This window comes from Gymnoscopelus microlampas, assembly GCF_963454915.1.
Source record: "Gymnoscopelus microlampas genome assembly, chromosome: 18".
Lineage (NCBI taxonomy): Eukaryota > Metazoa > Chordata > Actinopteri > Myctophiformes > Myctophidae > Gymnoscopelus > Gymnoscopelus microlampas.
Genome location: NC_139955.1, coordinates 16,160,051 through 16,178,996, shown reverse-complemented (window position 1 = coordinate 16,178,996; position 18,946 = coordinate 16,160,051). Strand labels below are relative to the sequence as shown.

At 41.2% G+C, this 18,946-nt stretch overlaps 1 protein-coding gene across 1 annotated transcript in view; it reads left to right on the top strand.

Annotated features, from left to right (window-relative positions):
• Positions 1-594: 594 nt before the first annotated feature.
• fstl5 (follistatin-like 5) overlaps positions 595-18,946 on the top strand; it is a 149,595-nt gene continuing 131,243 nt past the window's right edge. Inside the window, exons 1-3 of the mRNA XM_084041998.1 lie at positions 595-681; positions 6,575-6,704; positions 16,522-16,552. Of these exons, the coding sequence (XP_083898124.1) occupies positions 6,585-6,704; positions 16,522-16,552 (151 nt within the window). The 5' untranslated portion in view covers positions 595-681; positions 6,575-6,584. The remainder of the gene's footprint in view (positions 682-6,574; positions 6,705-16,521; positions 16,553-18,946) is intronic.

The following is an 18,946-nucleotide window of genomic DNA, read 5'->3' as shown; positions in this document are numbered from 1 at the left end:
TACATTGATCATCCACAGTAAAATCCTGTGTGATACTTTAACTGTTAACATTTGTACACGTTCGAGTTAAAAATGTATAGATGAACACAGAGTATTTTGCTGTGTAAAATAAATATTAAAATAACTGAATCATTCGCTTTTATAGAGATTTGTAGAATGATGATACCAGCTGATGACCCACAAATTGAAAAGGGATCAATTGCAGAGTTTTGGAATATGCAGGCAGCATTCTTTTAGGCATGTAACGATTCACTCAACTCACGATACGAATCACGATTGGAGGTTCACAATACGATTTTTCCCCCACCATTTTTTAAACTTAAATTATTTTCCAGACACATTTTTTTATTTTATTTTTTACAATACTGTGTTTTCTCTTATCCTCTTTTCAATACAGTAGCAAATGACTGCAAACTTATTATCTTACAAAGATCCTGTATTTTCTTTTGCACATTTCAGTGACATCACTGACGAATCCTTCGTATCTTTATAACCTCCGTGCTACTTCCGGGTTGCTTAGTGACATCCTAGCCTTTCAACGTGTCGGTGCTTGTTTACCAGCTGCGTCACTACACGGCGTACACGCTGTGTTTAGATTTTTTCACACTCGCTCTAATGAAACACTAAACGGAATTATTTCATGTCAACATTCAAGTACAACTATCTGAAGATGTAAACCAGGTAAAGTAATGCGTCACTCTGTAAGTTTAACTAAAGTTTTCCACCTGTCCAAATGTTTCTTCTGGCTATTTTTCACATCGCGATTCATTTTTTATTAAATCGATTTTAATCGTCACCCGTTGAATCGATTTAAATCGATTTACGATAAATAGTTACGGTTACATGGTAAATGGTGCATTTATATAGCGCTTTTATCCAACTGGTGAATAGTGTGCATGCAGGCACGCACGCACGCATCATATACACAAGGAGACAAGTTGTAGGCTACACCAACAGTAGAGGACTGTGGTTGTACTGGGCTGAATGTGAGCTGGGTGATGCTGAAAGCACACAGTGACATAAACATTGTTTCCTTGTTTATTAAACAAGGAAAATAATCAGAGATGATTTGTCTGGACCTCAAAACCGTTTAGGGTCCATTTGATATTTGTGGTGGGGGTCCACTGGAGGAAAACGGAGGAGGGTTATGTTATGTTTAAATGTGTTGTCTGAATCTCTGTATACCGTTTTTAATTTGAGTCCGGGAGAGTGATACAAATTTAAATCAGTCAAATTTCGAATATATACACAGTAATACACAATAAAGATTTAATAAACGTTTCCCTTTCTAAAAATGTTACTGTGTAACATTCATGCATTCAGTCTTGTTGGCAATGACTCTGGTGACACCCCGTCATGTGTCTATAGAGCGTGCCAAAAATCCTGAAGGGGGCGTCAACAAGTGTCTTTTGGTAGCGGCGGACATCTTTGAGGGGTAAAAACCAGGTTGACTTAACATTGCCCCCCTCAAGTATGTCTGCAGCTACTATGCCACGCCCCCCTGTGGTGACGAGTCGTTGGCACGCTATGGTGACGAGTCGTTGGCACGCTCTATAGCGTGCCAACGACTCGTCCCCACAGGGGGGCGTGGCATAGTAGCGCAGACATGTTTGTTTTGGGCAATGTTAAGTCAACCTGGTTTTTACCCCTCAAAGATGTCCGCTGCTACCAAAAGACAGTTGTTGACGCCTCCTTCAGGATTTCTGGCACGCTCTATATGGAACCTACCACTTAAAAAGGAATGCTGCATGGTCCTGGCGCGTGGAGATATTTTGGAATGCAACAATATGTTGTCAGAAACTGTAAAATACATGAATACATTTCAGGTGCCTAAGCTATTTTGGTGTGAGACAAAGACAATGTGTATGTATGTGAATATTGTGAAAAACACACCAGTGAAAGATTCTAACAAACCTTTTCTTTAATTGAAAAGGTTATACAGTATTACATTTTGGTAATGCACAGAGATTAACGTGACATGACAATAACATTCTTGAAACCTTGGGGACAGTGTTTCACACCTATAGGACCTTAAAGTGGGTCATGAGAAATTCTGACAGGGTCACAGATGAGGAACTTCAATAGAGTATTATTATTATCATAATATTTAACAAATTATGACTGAGACTGCATCTTATGATTATTTAATTACTGGGAAGAACAATGTAAAAGGGAAGATTAATTTGGTGTGGGATAATTTTGCTTTTAGCTTCATGCTTCATGCTTCGATGCTGGATGTCTGAACAGGGCGATTTACTACAGTTACAGAGAGGAGATACACAATCACTTAATTCATACATTTACATGTTATCTTGACCCTCTGAGTATTAAAGTGCAGTAGTGTTGATTGCCAGTTTCTTGGTGTTTCTCTAAATGTCATGTCAGCACTCAGCAGACACTTGACTGGTGACAGACTGCTTGTGTGTCCTCATGGGGATCAAACCAGTGACCTTTGCAGAACAGGGCAGGCTGGTTGACCACTGGGACAGTCTGTCTTCCTCTGAACACCTCCCCAGCTGTTGTCCACAAAGAGCGAGGAAACTGCTGAATGGCATGGAAAGTGACGGTCGCATGTGGCGTTGTGGAAGTCTGTGTGTGCCCAGTTCAGACATGCTGCGGGGATGTGATAGTTCTGAGGAACCTCCTCCGCGGTTCCTGAAAGCCTCTTCACTTTTTATTTTCTCATCTCCCCTGGCTCCCCAATGTATGAATAGTCGAGTACTACACACGCGTGCCACACGCATGCACAGTTGTGCAGACATTAGAAGAAATACAATCAGTTGCACACTATCTTGTTCTAACAATCACACGTCAATAAATAATCATGCATGTGACTATTTCAGTGCTATGTTGTTTACAGTCTGTAGTAGTAGGTCTACATGTTAAATAGTGCTTGTGTAACAATTATGTCTAACAATACATGTGCGGCAGTGCATGTGCAACAGTGCGTGTGGAATAGAGCAGTGTGGAACAGTATATGAAACAGTGTACTGTGGAACAGTACGTGGAATGGTGCATTTGGATTAGTACATGTGGAAAGGTGCATGTATCCGCAAAAAATATTAAAAGTTGTATCCCATGGTGTACACTTGGTGGTGTTACGGAGATGTCCATAAAGTTAAAAAAATAAATAAAATAAAAACTTTCATCTGAAATCAAATTTACATTCAATTGGGACAAAAAGAAAACAGAGCACGGTACAAAACCTTTTGACCTAGAAAACTAGAAAAATTCTCCACTGCCAGCAAACTGACAGGTGTAATTTCCACTAATTACTACTGCAGCTTGTGTAATTGGTCAGACACAAACTGCAAGGTCAAATTAATTGAACTAGCAATGACATAACATACCCTTGGTCAGCCGGGGCGCCTGATGGAGGAGAAAAGAACTGATTGGAATAACGTGTTCCTTCCACGCGCTACGTCCTACTGGGGAAACTCCCCCCTGTCAGGTGATGAGAAGCGGCTTGCTAGCTCCTCATGCATTGAAGGAAGCATGAGCTCAGTTCAGGGCAGGCTGGCACAGGGAGAGTAGCGCCCAGGATTACATAGGCAATTGGCACTGGGTGAAAAAATTGGTTATAAAATTTAGAAAAAAATCTATATATCGTCACCTTCCTAAACTTTTCAAAAAAACGAACAAACTGAACCAAATATAGATGGGACCAGTACATGTGGACCAGTACATGTGTGCTCAGTACATGTGTGCTCAGTACATATGGGACCAGTACATATGGGCTCAGTGAGTGTGGAACAGTACATAAGGCACTGTCTCTCTGGTCCATTAATAAACCGTTTAATGCTGAGACTCGAGGAGGAAGATGATTGATTACTCTTGCTGACATGTTAATCCTGCTGGCTGAAAGACTGTTAGCAGAGCAGCGGCAAGCAGGAGGGAGGGTTCCTAACGTATGGAAATGTAGGAGAACATTATGAAATAACTTATAGGTACAAAATAACTCATATTAATTGTTGGAGAGCCTAGAAACTCAGTGATGTTGCTAGGTTTTCAATGTAATGGGTCCTGGGATGCAAGGGTGGTCTTTTAGATGGGTCCCAGGGACATTTTATGGGTCCCACAAAAATGCACAGCGTTTAACTTGTGTTTCATCTTATATGGTTATATTCATGTAGAACATGTATCTGAAAGAAAAGTACACAATTCCAAATCCGACAACTTTAGATACAGAGGATGTAGTCATGGAGGTACTGTAGGTATGGGGTCATCATCATAGCAGTACTTGATTTGGGTTTAGAAAATAGGCTTGCTATTTTCTGTTGACCTGCAGCAGGCTTGAGAATCTTTTTTGGTGCCATTTTACACTAACATTATTATTTTTTTCTTTTATTTGTATAGTTTATTTTTAATTCACGTTTGTTGTTTTCAAACGTGTTAACCATCAGGTCTGCTACGGGTCTACAGGTCTACGTCATGGCAGAGACGTCACTTTTCAACTCCGCAACAGACGGCCCTTGTGTGTGTGTGTTACACGCAAAATCGTTACCCAAAGAATTCGGTCTGAGCAATGAGCATGCGCAAAATGGCGGCTCCCATGGATCCTTATTATCATTTGTATCGTCTTTCTAAGACTATTTCTACGTGGATTTTATCGTTTATAAAGTAGGATAAAGTAGGATGTGGCCATGCAAAATGGTGGTGTCCCATGGATTTGTAAAATATTTGCGGTAAAAAAAATATTTTACCGTGAATTATTTTCATATTGTTGGTGACAATTGTAGTGCGTCCCATGGACGCAACGACGGTGCCATGAATGCGTCCTTTTTCAATACGGTGCGTCAGAGACGCAGGACGCAGGCCTATGAGCATCTCTGGAAACTATAGTAGCTGCTTGGTCTGGATGCATGTTGATATCGTGTAGTTATAGAGCCACTGATATTTGACATATTGTGGTATGTTTTTGTGACTCTTCAGCTACAGAAAGGCTCATATATTTCCTAGCTAGCGTCAGACACAGGGACCAAAGTCTTCACATCTGCTCAGGAAAATGAATAAAAGTATAGAAACGTGAACCAGGGAAGCATGCAGGGGCTGTGAGCAGGGGAAGATAAACCACCAATAAATGCACAGTGTTTCCTTGGTGACAGTTGAGTCACTGTGACAAAGGCACTCTGTCAATGATGACCTTTGACCTCTTGTGAATGTCACGTGGGCACATGGCATAGTCACGATGCCCTGCTGTGTTGTCTGACTTGAGACTCACCACGGTGAGGAGAAACAAAGCAAGGTCATGGTGCTTTCTGTCAGTCATCTCGTCCCGGTTGGCTTCAAGGCCAGTGAAGTGGAGACGCCATCTCTACAGATCCCTTGCTGTTCTGCTATATCAATTTGGGTGACCTGAATAGAATTCTGTGAAGCTGTGCGAGTCATTGTTTTTGACAAATAGGACAATTCACGCTGTCTAAAGAGGATGGCAAAGCACCTGAAAGGTTTAGGTGGTTTGAGATTGTTTGAAGTTTGTTCACTTCACATAATTATCCGCATAGCTGTTATTGAAAATGCCACGGTGAACAAGCATTGTGTCAAATCATAACAATTTTAACACATTTTCTGAAATTGCAAAGCAGCAACCACCAGAGTCACAGAATACAGTACATCACAAATGTCAATGTAAGAGTACTGTAAGAGTTTCGGTGTCCATGCACAGTAGGACAGTAGGATGCGTCGGTCGATCTGGGTCGGGTGGGTTTGGGTAAGCTTAGAAAATATCACGAGTTACACACACACACACACACACACACACACACACACACACACACACACACACACACACACACACACACACACACACACACACACACACACACACAGTTGAGGCTTCACCTGCACCTAAGTTTTTTTTTCTCATTCATTTTTATTGACGGAGATTAGTGGAGTGTGAAGATACCCTGCAGGCATTGGAGCCAGATGAAGTGCAGTTACCCGCAGACACACTTCACTGTCGATGACTGCCAGGAGGATGTCCTTGTCTTCTAGAGGGATCACGTTACACCACCGCTCCATGCTGGCTAGAGTGCACTCTATATAGAAACAAGCACATCCGGTAAACGTGCTTTCAGTTCAGCTGGCTGTGTGCTCGAAGCCCATCAAAATAGGTTAAATCCTAGAACTGTGGACTCAATTCTTTTTTTTGTCAGACACAGTGAAAATTCGGATGCATTGTTTCCGCACACGCATGTGTCTTGTCTCTGTTTTGAACCTCTGAATGTGGAGAAACTGTTTGCATTCAGTCTCAACGTGTCCTTTATTGCAATGCTTGAGTTACCACACAGCCTAATGATTGTTCAGTCGTCACTGTAATTATCTTAATATATTGGTTCGTTGTCTGATCTTCACGTCCTCATGACGCCCATTTTCTCTTAATTTATTTAAGACGATCTAATCTCCCTGTCGAGTGCACAGTCACTTATTGATAGCATTAGATAAAACCAACGACAGATTTGTCTTCACTAATTACAGCCGACTTGATGTATTGTCTCTGTGCGGCCGGAATCGAACCTCCCGGCTTGGTGGAGGCGAGGGCACAACTAACCTTTCTGGTTTTGTTTTTTGGCAGGGGAGGACAGATGTGGGTGGCGACCCTCTTCCTGCTGGGGCTGGCCGCGCCCCACGTGGACGGGAGGCCCAGCGACAAGGAGGGGTTCATGCCGGATGCGTACCGACCTGTCGTGAGATTCCGACACAAGGTAGGCTATTGATTTCTTTCCATTTAATTTGCTGTCTGCAACAAGGGGACACTGCACTTTTGCCAATTATGAAGATAATTAGAACAGAGTTCTGGAAAGAGGCAGACATGCTGTATATTTTTGGGGGTCGGCATATTAAATCTGAATAATAAAGACAAAAGAAAATGCTGATTCATTCCCTCCCGTCCTTTGCCTATAGGGACGTCATCTTTCAAAGATAATGTCAAATTAATGCTAGGCAAAGCTGGCAAGAGAGGAAGGCGAAGCTGTGTAGGTGTGGATTAACATTTTTACTCATTGCCCCTTAAAGACATTAACAAGTAGATAAACATTTACTGACTCTGAGATCCAAGGCAAATCCCATGAGCAAGCTTTAAACTTTATTTTCTTCCCTTTTTGTGACTCCGGGGAACCAGAATATTGGTGATAAGATAAACTACTGAATAGGCGGGATAAGTGGGATTTAAGAACACTGTTAATGTCAGTAGGCATTACTTACGATACATTCTGGCCTTTCCTGTGCACATTTCCTATAAGAACCTTGGTTCTATGCACTGCTAATCACATCTATACCAAGTTGAAATAAACCATACCTGGTATGATTTCTTTCTTATTTAATCATCAAACGATAAGTAATCAGAAAGGCTGCAGGGATCAGAAAGGAAGAAAGCAGGAGGGGGAATGAGGGTCATTAAGTAAACAAACTAAAGAGAGCAGATGGTTGGAGAGACGTTGAACAGTGTGTGGCTGGAGGCTGTGGAAAGCTGCTCTATTGGACAGCAGGTCAACAAGACTCAACATTTAAGATTTGAAGTGTTACATCTCATATCCCAGTAAGTTCAGGTTGTGGCGGCAGGCAGGGTCTGTCTGTGGCGGGCGTGCAGCTCTGCCTGGACATTTGTCAGACGGGCTTTATCAGATTACCCGTTGTACTCATCTGTCTGTGTCCCTTTTGTGCCCATATATGGAGATCTCTGTATCTGTAAGTCCTAGTCCTCTTTATGCCCATATATGGAGATCCCTGATGTCATCAGTATATGGCCATATAATGGCATTCCCATATGTCATCGGTCGGATCTGTGGCTCTGGACAACCGGATCTCCATATATGATGACATATGGGTGTATCGGGTTTGTTTATGGTTATGTCTGAGTCATAGTGACATGTTATGCCTATATATGGGTGTATCTGGTTTGTTTATGGTTATGTCTGAGTCAGAGTGGCAGTGGCCATGGTCCGCCGGCCAGCCGGTCCTACCAGTAGCTAATTTTAATATAGGATAGGTGTGTGTGTATATATGTGTCCAGATAATGCCCATACGGAGATCCCTCATGTCGGCGTGATTCGACGTTGTTGGGCAACGGTACGTCACAGTAATAAGTGCCTGGATTATGCCGAGTGCCTGGGTTACGCCCAAATATGGGAATGAAGTTGAGGCCGTGTGTGTTTGTACGTGTGTGCGTGTAGTAGTAGGCAGACAGGCAACAGTCTTTTAGTGTCAATTGTTCATAAACCTGGATGCTTTGGGAATGTGTGTGTGTGTGTGTGAGTAGTAGGCAGACAGGCAACAGGCCTTTAGTGTCAATTGTTCATAAACCCGGATGCCTGGGGAAAGTGTGTGTGAGTAGTAGGCAGACAGGCAACAGGCCTTTAGTGTCAATTGTTCATAAACCTGGATGCCTGGGGAAAGTAGCTGTCTTTGAGCCTGCTGGTTCAGGCCTTGAAGCAGCAGAACTGCTTGACAGAGTTAGCAGCATAATAAGTGACTTTTAAAACGTGGCTAATACAAGGAAACATTGGAGGCACTTTAAACAGGCCTTCTGTCAGTCACTCTGGCCCTTCTAGCTACAAGCTTGTTACAGGCATATTGGCAGGAGGGGTCTGAGGTTATAGCTGAATAAGAAAAACGAAATATATCCCCAAAAATATAGTGATGAGCCAAAAAGTCCAGAATAGAAAAGGGTCTTCCTCCGAGCTCAGGTCTTCACCAGGCTGGGTGTTATGGTTGCACACACACACACACCACACACCACACACACATTGACAGGGTAACAAATAGATCTTCGCCTACTGGCTTGTCGACTTGCGAAGACAAAAATACCTTGTTGGATTTAGTTGATCCAAAAAGTCAGAAAATATTTTGTTGGAGTTTGTTGAGAGTAGGCCATGCCAGCAGCCAGGATTCCAACTGGAACTCTCTGATCTACTTACTATATATTTGTATACTGAACAGACTATGAATCACAAAGGGATAGTTTAATGTACATGTAAATTTGAGTTGAAAACCTCCGGATACATTTCTGTTTAGCTAGATTATATTTTTATAAATAAAGCCGTACACACCCACATATACACAACACAGAATCAGACCAGAAGCTGCAAAAAATAAATTAAAGTGATGCATGTTCTTTCCTCCACTCCGATGAAATGAATATGCCTGGCGTTTTGATTACATCGTGGGGGAATGACATCACAGCATCTGCATACTATTATCATTTGTCTTCTGAGAGAAGAAAGGCAAACTGCTCATTTGTTTGTCTCTCAAAAAAGGCTGTGGAAATATTTACACCCCCTTTATCAAAGCACCCAGGTGACGGCGAGAAAATCTAAAGAAAAAATAAGCATTAAACTACAGATACAAAGCGTTTAAGGCTTCTTGTAGTTCTATCTCACTTTATAGGTCCACTCTTAGAGGGGTAAATGCCAATATACAGCAAACCATTCTGAGCGTTGAGGCATTTATATTGTGATAGGATTCCAGGAAGACAAGTGTTCACTGAATGTTTGATGAATGACTAAACCATTTAGTTTTGACCTTCAGTATCCAGATCCCAACCATAGCTGAGCTTTTATGGCTGATTGTGGTCCTGCAGTTGAGTTGAAAGGGCTGACTAGAGACTGGGGTCATGCACATAATCATTACATTGGAGTAAGGGATCTAAAAGAGAAGTAATTCATTTGTTATTGCTAAAGAGACAAGCTTTTGCATAAAGGATTAGTACAGTGTAGGCAGCCATGACACAGCAGTAGCAGTGCTAATGCTTTGTCTTTGGCCAGGCTCTGAAGGACATTGCATGACAAGGTTAACAGGATCAGCAAGACCCTCATAAGATATCCTTACTGTATGCACGCTTCACTCACAAGGAAGGAATTGGGCTGGTGTTTCAATTAGGGCTGGGACTCGATTAAAACAAATAATCACATTAATTAGAGGCTTTGTAATTAATTAATCGCAATTAATCACATTTTGATTGCATATCAGTATTTGACCTGAGAACAGTGAAAAGCATTTTTTTCAAATGGATTTTGGCATACATCTTTAAATACATGTATTTAAGTACAATTTTGAGGTATTTGCACTAGACTCGAGTATTTCCAATTTCTAATACTTTTACTTCTACTCCACTATATCTCAGAGGCAAATATTGTACTTTTGCTCCACTACAATTATTGGAAAACTTTATTTACTAGTTACTTTGTAGATTTCGATTATTATTACAAAACAATACAGTAACCACTTAAGCCCTATATTGGCCATTTGAAAATAGCAGATCTACAAGTGCAACGCATCGTGAGCTTGTAGATCTTTTCCACCACTGGAGGCTGGTGTGTTGTTACTGTTGTTTTGTAGTAGTTTAATTCATTATTAATAAAAATCGCGCGCATGTAACCCGCACCGCATCGTGCACCCCCCCAAAAAAAACGGGACAAACGCGCGCGTGGGGGGGGGGCATCCATTACATATTCTGATTTGCCCAGCCAACATTATCAAGCAGGCTATGCGGGCGCGTCTTCATTCATGTTTTCATGCTCTGTGCTTGCTGCAGTTTACTTTGTTGTCTGAGAAGTGAGAACAACGTCGGTTGGTGCGTTGGTATGATCGATCCGTCTGAAACTCGTCCAGTTCACTGCAAAAACGGGTGTGATTAAAATGCACTTTATGCCTATTACAAAAATAAACTATGATTAAAATCAGATAAAAAAAACTAAAGAAAACCTCTTATTCCTTTGCATACTTCTTTGCCCAAGCAACTAGGAGACGGCCACATGCGGCTCTAGAGCAGCAGGTTGCAGAAGGTTGCCTACCCCTGTGGTTTAGATAGGGTTATGGTCGTTTGATCCAATGTGGATCTCAGACTTCATGTGGCCAGCCAGCCTGTGACTTCAGTCGTCTATGACGTATGACTCTTTAGGCAAGGAAGGGTTCAGCCAGTTGAGAGCCAGTTGTACTTCAATCAAGTACATTGACTTGATTGAATTTTAAAATTAAAGTTAAATATTTCAAAAAGTATAAAACGTGAAAATCAATTGTGGAGATACTTCTTAGACCTATTGGCAGTGTCACAAGAAAATAAATGTGTCGCTCTGCGAGATTAGGCGGCTTGCGAGATTAGTTCCAGACGGACGGACACGCACTCAGACACACACAGACTTTCCAATACATGGCTAGCCTCCTACAGAGCCACACCATAAAAAGAAATTGCAATTTGTGTGAGTTTGTGTCACTGACGTCAACCTGACAGCAGGACAACATGGAAGACAGAAAGACAGCTGGGTGGTGTGTCTCCGGTGGCCAGCCTGGACACATGGCAAATCTAGATTAACAAGAGATGAACAGAGAGAGAGGGGGGTGGGGGGGGGGGCTGAACAGTGAAACGTGATCATCCAGCCAGCTTTATTTCTACAGGGCCAGATGAGGAGAGTGTTGTACAGTTGGGTGCTTCTCTGTTCCCTGGAGATGTGTACAGCAGTAGAGACTCCTGGCCTGTCAGCACACCCGCAGGAAATCACTCTCAACCAAATCAATGAAGTGTGAACCTCATTGTCTTCCACGTACACGAGTCAGTCCCTCTACATGCAGTACAGCATTAGTACAAATCATAAGATGGGCAAGAAAGCCCCCCAGAGCTGTTATAGGTTGAGATGTTCACCATGGATTGTGCTATGCAGTACATCCACGGTCACATTAATACATTTATGAGGTAATCTATCATGTATATCACAGTACACCGTGCAATGTTGCATCATTGATATCAATAGAAAACAGAATTGAGGTGATTTTCAAAGAAAAGTGGAAAAAAGTGAACGTGCAGGACTGCAGGTGAGATAAATAAGCGAACAAACAGGTTTTTCTTAAAACCCTCATGAAAAACTCTTGTAACTTCAAGTTCTTTTTGCTGTTATTGTGTTAAATCACAGTGACAGCTATGAGATCAGAAGCAGGCTGAACCTATCTTTATTAGTCAGAAATGTAAACGGCACGTGGTACAGTCAGACATTAAATGGATAAAACAAAAAAAGTCCTGGAGACTTGTTTCCATTGCGGTCCTATGTATTCAATTCATCAACATAGCTTTTGTATAGAAGCTTTGTGTTGGTACTATCTTTCAGCAACCTTGGAATACTCCAGAATTGTGACAAGCCATATTAACGGCTCTTCTGGAAACCAAGCATCAGTTTGTTGATTATAGCCATGCATTTTACCACAATATCAACACAGTCTATATACGTTGTGTTCCCAAAAAAGAGTGAATGTTATAATGAAAGCCATATAGTATTAACGGGTAGTTTTTAGCTAATGTTAGTTTAAATAACCCTACTACAAAGTTCATAATGCATATACAACAGTTGGCTGGCAGATATCTGAAATTAATGCACACCCTCTGGCCAATCAGAATCCAGTATTCTCTGTGGCATAATGTTCACAGGTCACTCTGTCCTCTCTCTTCTCAGCATACCATCAAGATGCATCTGAACAGATAAGCACCAAGCTAGCTAAAGTGCATTTGTCAGTGCCACTGTGGCATTAATCTATAATCTGACATCGTCAGCACTGGTTCATTTCAAGTATGGTTGGATAGTGATAGACTTTCTTAAAATATGTAATCATCAATACAAACCAGTGACTACTGTAACCTCTATTAAGTTTGAGAATATCTTTCATGAGCTTAGGGCAGAGGGTGCAACAAGTTAGCCTGGTTCCAGACAAATCTGCCATTGCAAAAAAAGAATAGCCTTTGGCAGATTCAGTGATATTAGTCTGGCCATGCCAGGCTAGCAACAAGTGGCACCGGCTGGAATCAAACCAGAGATGTTGCAATCATACGGTCGGCACTCTAATCATTCACTCACCGGTGCACCACCACTATTAGTATTTTTAACATGATTTACATCGCGACCCGACTCTGGATAAGCCATGGATGGACATGATTTACATACTGTAGTTGGGAGCGAGCTGATAGCTGAATTATAATAATAATCTAATAATAATATAGTCCACACGCCTTTGGCATTTGTCACTGTATATTTGCATGCACAGTGAAATGAGGTATCTGCATGTAAAGTGTCTTGCTCTGGGACACTTCGACACATTGCTGTGGTCTGGAATCGAACCTGGGACCTCTGCCTTCCTAGGCGGGCTTTCTAATAGGGCTTTCACGACTAGAGATTTTTACAGGTCGACTAATTTGACCCAGTGGTAGTCGACTAGTCGACTAGTCGAAATTAAAAAAAAAAAAAAAAAAAAAAAAAAAAAATGTTTTGGGTGGCACTGTTTTAATACCATCCTACTACTATATTACTATTATTATTATCCTCCTGCCCTTATTTTTATGGCGTTTTAAGGGAAGCGTTTCTGGCACAGCAGCACAGCACCACAGCAGAGTCTCCAAGGATCCCCATTGCCCAATAATAGGCTTTTATTGGGCATGCTTTTGACCCCCTTTTGATAAAAAATAAAGTCAGGAGGATAATAATAATAGTAAGATGGGCCATTACTATAGCATTAAAAATTAAATTAAAAAAAAAAAAAAAAAAAAAAAATGTTTTTTTTTGTTTTCAACTATTCGACTAGTACCAACAAGGTCGACTAGTGGTTATACTAGTCGACTAGTCGACTAGTCGACTAGTTGGTGAAAGCCCTACTCTCTAACCATTTCAGCTATGACCACAAAATGCCTTCTTCAGCGTGTCTCCGACTTCTGGTCGGCTGGACTGTTTAAGGGTCAATCCCCTGGTCTTTATGCGAAATAAAGACGAAATACTGAAAATATTTCGCAGTAAATGAAATCTTACAAACTACAAAATGTTTTAATGGCACAGCAGGGAGAACATTGCCCATAGTCCTGGAAGACAGTGAAGCATAACTGAGGGTGAATTTAAAATTCTTGTCTGTCTAGCAGATAAACTACGCACCGTTTCTATTTCTATATTCATATAGAGCTTTCTCCATATGTCACACTATGAAGTTATTGTGATTGACAGCAAGACGCACAACAACAACAACAACAACGAGGAGTAGTTTTGCTGGCCTCTAACCTACTGTTAACACCCTTTAAACTGTTTGAAATGACATGTCACACAACCACTGATTGAAACCGAGATGAGCTTCCAACAGGTTAATCTGTGCATACACTATGTGAAGCCGGACAGGGGATAAGTGTTTGCCAGCTATTTTCAGCCGGCTGTCAGGGAGCAGACGTTCCTTATTGACGGTAGACCTGTTGCATAATGCATTACTATACACTGCCCAACTGAAAAAGGCCTAGAAAAGACGGAATTCTCAGTCAAAGGAAAAAGAGAGGCATAAGGGCTAGGCAGGCTTTGCAGTTCAGGAATCAAATATTTATGGCCTTTCTTTCATATTCATGGTTTGCAGTGAGGTTCAAGGCTGTATGGCGCTCTTGATAATCGAGCTGTAATGGCGTCCTGACACGGTGGTGGGCTAAATACAGATGATGTAGGGACACGTTGTACACTATAAGCTCCTCCTGAATTAGCTTCTCAAAGAGTGTAATGGGTTGTAACTCTGTAGTAGGTTGTTGTAGTAGCCATTTTCCCTCCTCCATTATGCTTCTCCTGACCCCTTTTAAAGGCATTTCTTTATGGTCTGTGTCCTGTCAAGCACCAATTATAAATGCTCTACACTTGTTTTTTTTTCTAATTAGTGTCAGAATTGTGAGAGGCAGAATTTTGTATGAAATAATAAATGGCTAATAGCTCTTTTGTGGCAGCTCTCTAACATTTCAAAAAACACAAAATGCCACCCCCTGTGCTAGGATTCATACACTGGGATCAATTTGCTTTGCAGTTTTCACATCTGGTCTAGAGTGGATACGGAGACCGTGTGTGTGTGTGTGTGTGGAAATGACATGATACAGTAGGTGGCCTCTAGACCGGAACCAGACTTTTAACAGGCTCTGTGTGCAGAAAGAAAGGTGACAAACCAAAGATTATATGATTTGTCTCTAAAGCATCTAATAGAGTTGAGTGACTGCTGATGCTGTAGCATCACTGTGATAGTCATGTCTTTCCCCAAGAAAGGAGAATAGGGGGCGGTCGGGATTTTGAAAGAAAGAAAGAAAACTGAGGGGGATAAACTCATAATTACTTTCTTTTAAAATAAAGGGGAGTTTTGAGACAGTTTAAGAATGGTTTGAATACTGGCAGTTGTGGGAGTTGTTTCTATTGAAGGCAATCAGCCAAGTTTACCAGTGTAAAAGAGTGGGTGAAATTACTTTTTGTACAAGATACCTCAAATAGTTACATAATGGAATGATACATGCTTAATTAAACTCTAAACGCTTAAAAAAAATCTCTGAAACCTAATTTAATCAGATTGTAAAGTAATTGTAGGCTACAGTATGTTGAGAAAGTAGGGCTGAAATGTGGTGAGATGTATGAGGTTTAAAACTGTCCAAACAGTAGCACATGTCACAGCAGTGCTAATGCTTTGTCTTTGGCCAGGCTCTGAAGGACGTTGCATGACAAGGTTAACAGGATCAGCAAGACCCTCATAAGCTATCCTTGTTCACGCTTCACTCACAAGGAAGGAATTGGGCTGTCACAGGCTGGCCATGTGCACTCTACTCATAATTCTTGTGGCATTGTTTTGGAAATTAGCTGTGAATCCTACTGATGAGGTCAGGTGCAGGAAACGGATACTGTCTCAACACAACACAGTTAAATTACCACGCGACAGCAGAGAGAGAGAGAGAGAGAGAGAGAGAGAGGGAGAGAGAGAGGGAGAGAGAGAGAGAGAGAGAGAGAGAGAGATCACAGGCGGAGCAGTGAATGTGTTATCATCTCCTTATGATAATTTATTCTAATTATGGTTATAAGCACCGTGACCCCCCCCCAAAATAATCATATTTTAACTTGGGACCTCCAACCCTGACAAGCACTTTGAATTGTAGGAATTGAGGCATTACTGTACATTTAGTTTGACTCTCTTCCACAGATACATATTGTGAAGAAAGCCGATCTACAAGCTCATAGTTGCGAGGCGTTGTTCTTATATTATTTGACAATTTAATATCTAATCTCCGGCACCGTTGGCATGGTCGCTGCGAAACTGTGCACACACACTCCTTGGATGCCAATTCAGAACAAAAAACTTTTTTTTTCACATGGGCCTGTTATAGTGCCATCAGGAGGCCGATTTGTGTAAACCCCATTTCTTTTATATTATTCCTACGGATATCCAAACGTCATGCAAATCGGTACACAGTATCTCTATAGTCATGTGATCAACACGGATCTGTCTGATTTCCCATATTCCATCTTCATTGCCTATACTTTATACTGCCAGTACCAAAGGATTGTGCAGCCTTGGTCAATGTGCACGTTTACAAATGAAATCCTTGGACCCTGACTATGATGATTGCATTAACATGTAAACACCATTTGTCGCTTTTATTAACACACTGAGTTATGTGCAGCTAAATAAAAAATGTGTTTAGTTACCGTGTATTTATTTCATGACTTTGTTTAATCGATTCCATTTTGTCTCTGTTTGTTTGTTTGTTTGTTTCAGCAGGATGGAGTCCCGGAGAGCGAGAGAATAAAGGGTAGGTTTTCAATCTTTCTTTTGTCTTTCATTTCTGAATGGAGCTTAGCCGGTTGTTTGCTCTACAAGCTGAATTCACCAGGATAACATCACAGCCACGGTGGGAAATTATTAATACCATCCAACTGTTACCAAATGTAATTGTTGACTGTGGACTTTTCCTTTGCCTTTTCTATCAGCCACAGCAGATCTTTCCTTTTCCGAAAACCTATTTGGCTGGTGAAACTTTGCAATCCGTTGGAAATAGATTTTTCTGCCCTGATTATATCAATACACATGTATAGAGCATTGTTTCTTAACCAGTGGCTCAGGAACAAAAATTAGTCACTTCTGAAAGAGTTTGTGAGTCCACTATGTTAGTTTATAGGGTCTTGGGTCCTGATTTCATGGTCAATGCGACATTCAGGTCCTCGCCTGACAGCAGACATTTCAGAGTGATCCCTACATGTCTTATGTTACAGTGCATTAGGCTGTTCTTGTGTAATACAGGTGTCATGGCCCAATCTTGTGCATTACTGTAGCTATAGAAAGCTGAGTTTCATTTCAAGTGTCTTATCATCGGTGCATCAATACGGTGTAGAAAATGAGAATCTTCAATGGTGTATCGACCAAATGCTGGAGGGTGGGGTGGAGTGGGGGAGATGGGAGACGGGAGAAAAATTGCAGCAGAAAAAGCGCTTTCACCTTCAGTACAAGAAAATGTCGGCTTGAAAAAAAGACAGGGAGAAGGAGCTGAAAAGAGCGTTGAATAGAAACTTTATCCATTCTATTCACACAAAGACTTAGTGCTTATATCCAGTTATGGCAGGGAGACGCCAACATCCTTTGGCAGTAACCTTCATTTGCTGTTTCATTTTGTATTCTGTTCGCAATTTAAATTTGTGGACATGTGCTTATAAAAAGCTTTATAAAAACCTGTATGCTTTATGAGATAATGTAATAACACTGAAGCAGTGTTACACTTAATGCAACTTAACTAGGCGATTTCTTTGTAACATGTTCTATTAAATAGCACTGATACATTAAATGTACAGTGGTAACAGTGTTACTGAGTAACACTTTGACATGGCTACACTATTATGTAACATTGTTAACAATGTTAAACCTATGTGTTAGTACACTAATCATAGACCTTAAGATGCTATTTAAGTTCCTTTATATTCAGGAAATCTTTTCTTTTGGGGGAATTTCAGTTCAGAAAAATATCTTGGAACTCTGTAACTTTCAACTCATTCCCTGCCTAGAACGACTATAACGACTTCTGTCCCATAAGCCATGCCTGCCTTTTTTTTTTTTTTTTTTTTTTTTTTTTGACCCAAAGACCAAGGAGATATGATTTTTCGAAGATCTAGACTCCCATCCACTTCCTTGTTAACTTACTAACTTAACACACTAACTTAAAAATTCTGTATCTCGGCTCCTGAGTACTTTTTTTTTCAATGAAAAATCTTGGCAGTGGGCAAACGCGGCCAGAAATAATTCAGGCAGTGAATGAGTTAAGAGGGGAATTGCAGTTAAGTTAAATATTTTCTTAAACAACTTCTCAAGTAACCATTACCAATATCATGTTTGCTTGATAGTAAAATAGTCTCTCAGCCATTACTTATTGGCTGAAATACCATGCCATATTATTGGAATGATAATAATTACTAGGACCTTTTTTCATTTATCGTAAGATAATATACTGGCCTAAGTCACATTGCGTAGCAATAGATTCATTGACTATTTCAGAGAACACCTCTATTTAAGTTTTATTAAAACGTAATGAGATGAATGTGAAACGGGATGAGGAACCCAGGTGGGGCGAGACTGAGGGTGGGGTTGTAGTCTCAGGAGTTGCTCTACTCGGGGAGCGGTCGGTCACCTCTACTCCGTCACTACCCCCCGAATTCCTAGAGAAATAGAGACAGAAGGAAGAAGAGCGAGAATCGAGGAGGAAGGGTGAGGTTGGGGCGGAGGAGGACGTGAAGCAGAACAAACAAGTCGGTCGAGTGATCGCAGGTGTATTTATACTGTGGGGATGGCAACAAGGATTGGCTGTGGTGAGTGGAGACAGGTGATTGTGAGTGGGGAGTGGCTAATGAGTGAAGGTAAGTGTGGTAGATAGGGAAGCGATTGAAAATGGGGAGTGTCCGTGATAAGCAGAGGGTGGTCTCTACTCCTGAATTTACATTGAACACAACTTCATTAATGGTGTCTATTTGCTGAGGTTAGGAGGGTAGCTGTTATAAACTATTAAATGACTTGTAGTTCAGTTTATTTTAAACCAGTGGCCAATGTTGAACGACACCTTCAGGGTCAGTTCATCCAACTAAACCTCCTGCCAGTGGTGCACACAGTGGTAGTGAATCTTCCTGCGCAACATTAACCCCAATGACTCCACCTACCAAGGTGG